This window comes from Pinus tabuliformis, chromosome 2_1 (genome assembly GCF_031772625.1).
Source record: "Pinus tabuliformis cultivar Carrire ecotype Pingquan chromosome 2_1, CPIR1, whole genome shotgun sequence".
Taxonomy (NCBI): domain Eukaryota; kingdom Viridiplantae; phylum Streptophyta; class Pinopsida; order Pinales; family Pinaceae; genus Pinus; species Pinus tabuliformis.
The window spans coordinates 491,474,528-491,476,703 of record NC_142299.1 but is presented as its reverse complement, the minus strand read 5'-3'; the positions used below and the strand labels follow the sequence as shown (position 1 = coordinate 491,476,703).

General features: G+C 33.6%; 1 protein-coding gene across 1 annotated transcript; it reads right to left on the bottom strand.

The window, feature by feature from the left end:
- Nucleotides 1-639: 639 nt before the first annotated feature.
- Nucleotides 640-1,969, bottom strand: LOC149201076 (uncharacterized). The gene is made up of 2 exons (XM_089399669.1): nucleotides 1,642-1,969; nucleotides 640-1,142 (listed from the first exon to the last, which is right to left on the bottom strand). Exons 1-2 carry the CDS (start codon nucleotides 1,861-1,863, stop codon nucleotides 963-965), a joined length of 402 nt encoding a protein of 133 aa, XP_089255795.1. The 5' UTR covers nucleotides 1,864-1,969; the 3' UTR covers nucleotides 640-962.
- Between the last annotated feature and the right edge of the window lie 207 nt (nucleotides 1,970-2,176).

Here is a 2,176-nt window from a genome sequence, read left to right as displayed (position 1 = left end):
CATATAGTGAGTAATATTGCAATATACCTAACAATACAAAATTCAAGAATGATAGTAGCTCATGTTTAAAATTAGATGTAACAACTATAATAACTTATCTTTGAATCTAGCAAAACGCCCCTAGCATGATGTTGACTCTATATTTTATAATGATGGCAACAAAATATGAGGAGAAGAAAACACTAAAATGTTAAAACCACATTCCTATCATGATTAGGGTTGAGTAGCAAGGCACTAAGCTATATGAATACTAGCCATCAATTGCTAGTATCATAACTTTTTCCTCAATGCTTCATTTCAAGTATTAATTAACTTGTTGGAATAAAACATCAGTAAATCAGGTTAAATTTTATTCATAATTGTCCTTAAAAATAAGCCATGACACATAAAATTATGAATATCAAAAGCATATTTAAAATAGGCCTACATAAGCACCTCAATCAATAAATGTTTTCACATAGCACCTCAATCCATAAATGTTTTCGAATAGATATATTTCATGTTAAATATCATAGTAAACACTATAATTTCTTGTATAGTTTGATATTACAATTTTATCAATATATTGATCTGTTTATTAATTACAGATGATACTGTTTGATTATAACAATCGAAAAATTATATTGATTTAAGTACTTATATTACACCCAACATAGTTTGAAAGGATTGAAATGGTGTTATAAGATTCACAATCTTCATATATATACATAAAATAACAGAGGTTCCATAATATGATTGATTGTTTACAATAAAATGCTTCTTGACCTCACAGAACGATCTGGAAAAAGGTGATAGGAAAACGCAGGAAGAGGAAAATACTGAAGACTTCAGTTTCATCTGAATCCCATAACACCACACCGATTACATATAACAGAGGGAGCTGAAGTCATGGGATCATAACTAACTTCTTTATCTAAGGAAGAAATTTATTTTCAAATCATAATCGATGCAGTTGCAGGCAGCTAGAAGTGATGATGGTGGTGATGTTTTTTGCCATGGCCTTCTTTTTTGTAATGATTCGCCTGCTGATGCTCATAGAAGGCATACCCCGCTATTCCCACTGCAGCTGCTGCAGCAATTTCTGCCTCAATCATGTGCTTGTGAGCGTGCTCTGGATGTTTCTTTGCTTCGTGCATCTCGTACTGCATACACATATCACATATCAGTGTTTCTATTCAGCTCATAAGTATTCATATTCATTTGCATCTAGGGTTAAGGGTTAGTTCAACGGATCATCTGTGAATGAAAAAATATTAATTACAAGTTAAAACTCCATGGAATTTATTGAGATTAGCGTGGAAAAAGGATAAGCATCCTTATATCGATGGAATTTGTAATGGAGAGAAGTCAACTATTGCCTTTTTTTTAAATCATATTGTAAATCTAATTTGATTTTTTTTTTTTTTTCTGAGTATGCAATCTAATTAAATTCGAGAATTTAGATTTTTTTGAATATTCTACAATCTGTTATTACAATGTAAAGTTACAGATGGGATAAAGAATATATCTATTTATATACTTGATATAAATTTCTTAATATAATAAATTTTTGAATTCCAAAATATTCTAAAAATCTACCATTAACACAAAAAAAAATACCCCTATAACATATTAAGATTACAAAATCAAAATAGATCTTACCATTGCAAATGTTCCTGCAGCGAGTGCTCCCATTTCTGCTAAATGCTCCATATGTTTATGATGCTTCTGTTCCTTCATGGCCCTCTCCTGCTCTAATGCATACAGATCTCCTCTCTGGATCACTGGTTCACCATAGTAAGCAATCTCCGGCGTTATGTATTGTTGATGGTGTCTGCTATGGTGTTTGTTATGGTGGTGGTGGCCGTGATGGTGATGAGACATCGTCTCCTTGAAACAGAAACAGAAATGGAATTGAAATTGGGCAGATCACAATAAAATGGACAGAATGACTCGTAGGCCAGCACAAATATTCTTGGATGGAGATGAGATGAGAGTAGGGAAGGGAAGGGAGAGAAGCGTCTTATATAACGGTGTGTGTTGGATACTGAACCAAGAATAGCGTGTGAAAACGGAGTATCTCACACGGAATGGTAGGTGACTCACACACTTCTGTTTTCGGGAAAACTTCGCGAGACTGTCTTTCCCAGAAAGGAGGTGGGCCGCTGAAAAACTTGGTCTGATATCGTGAGCATGA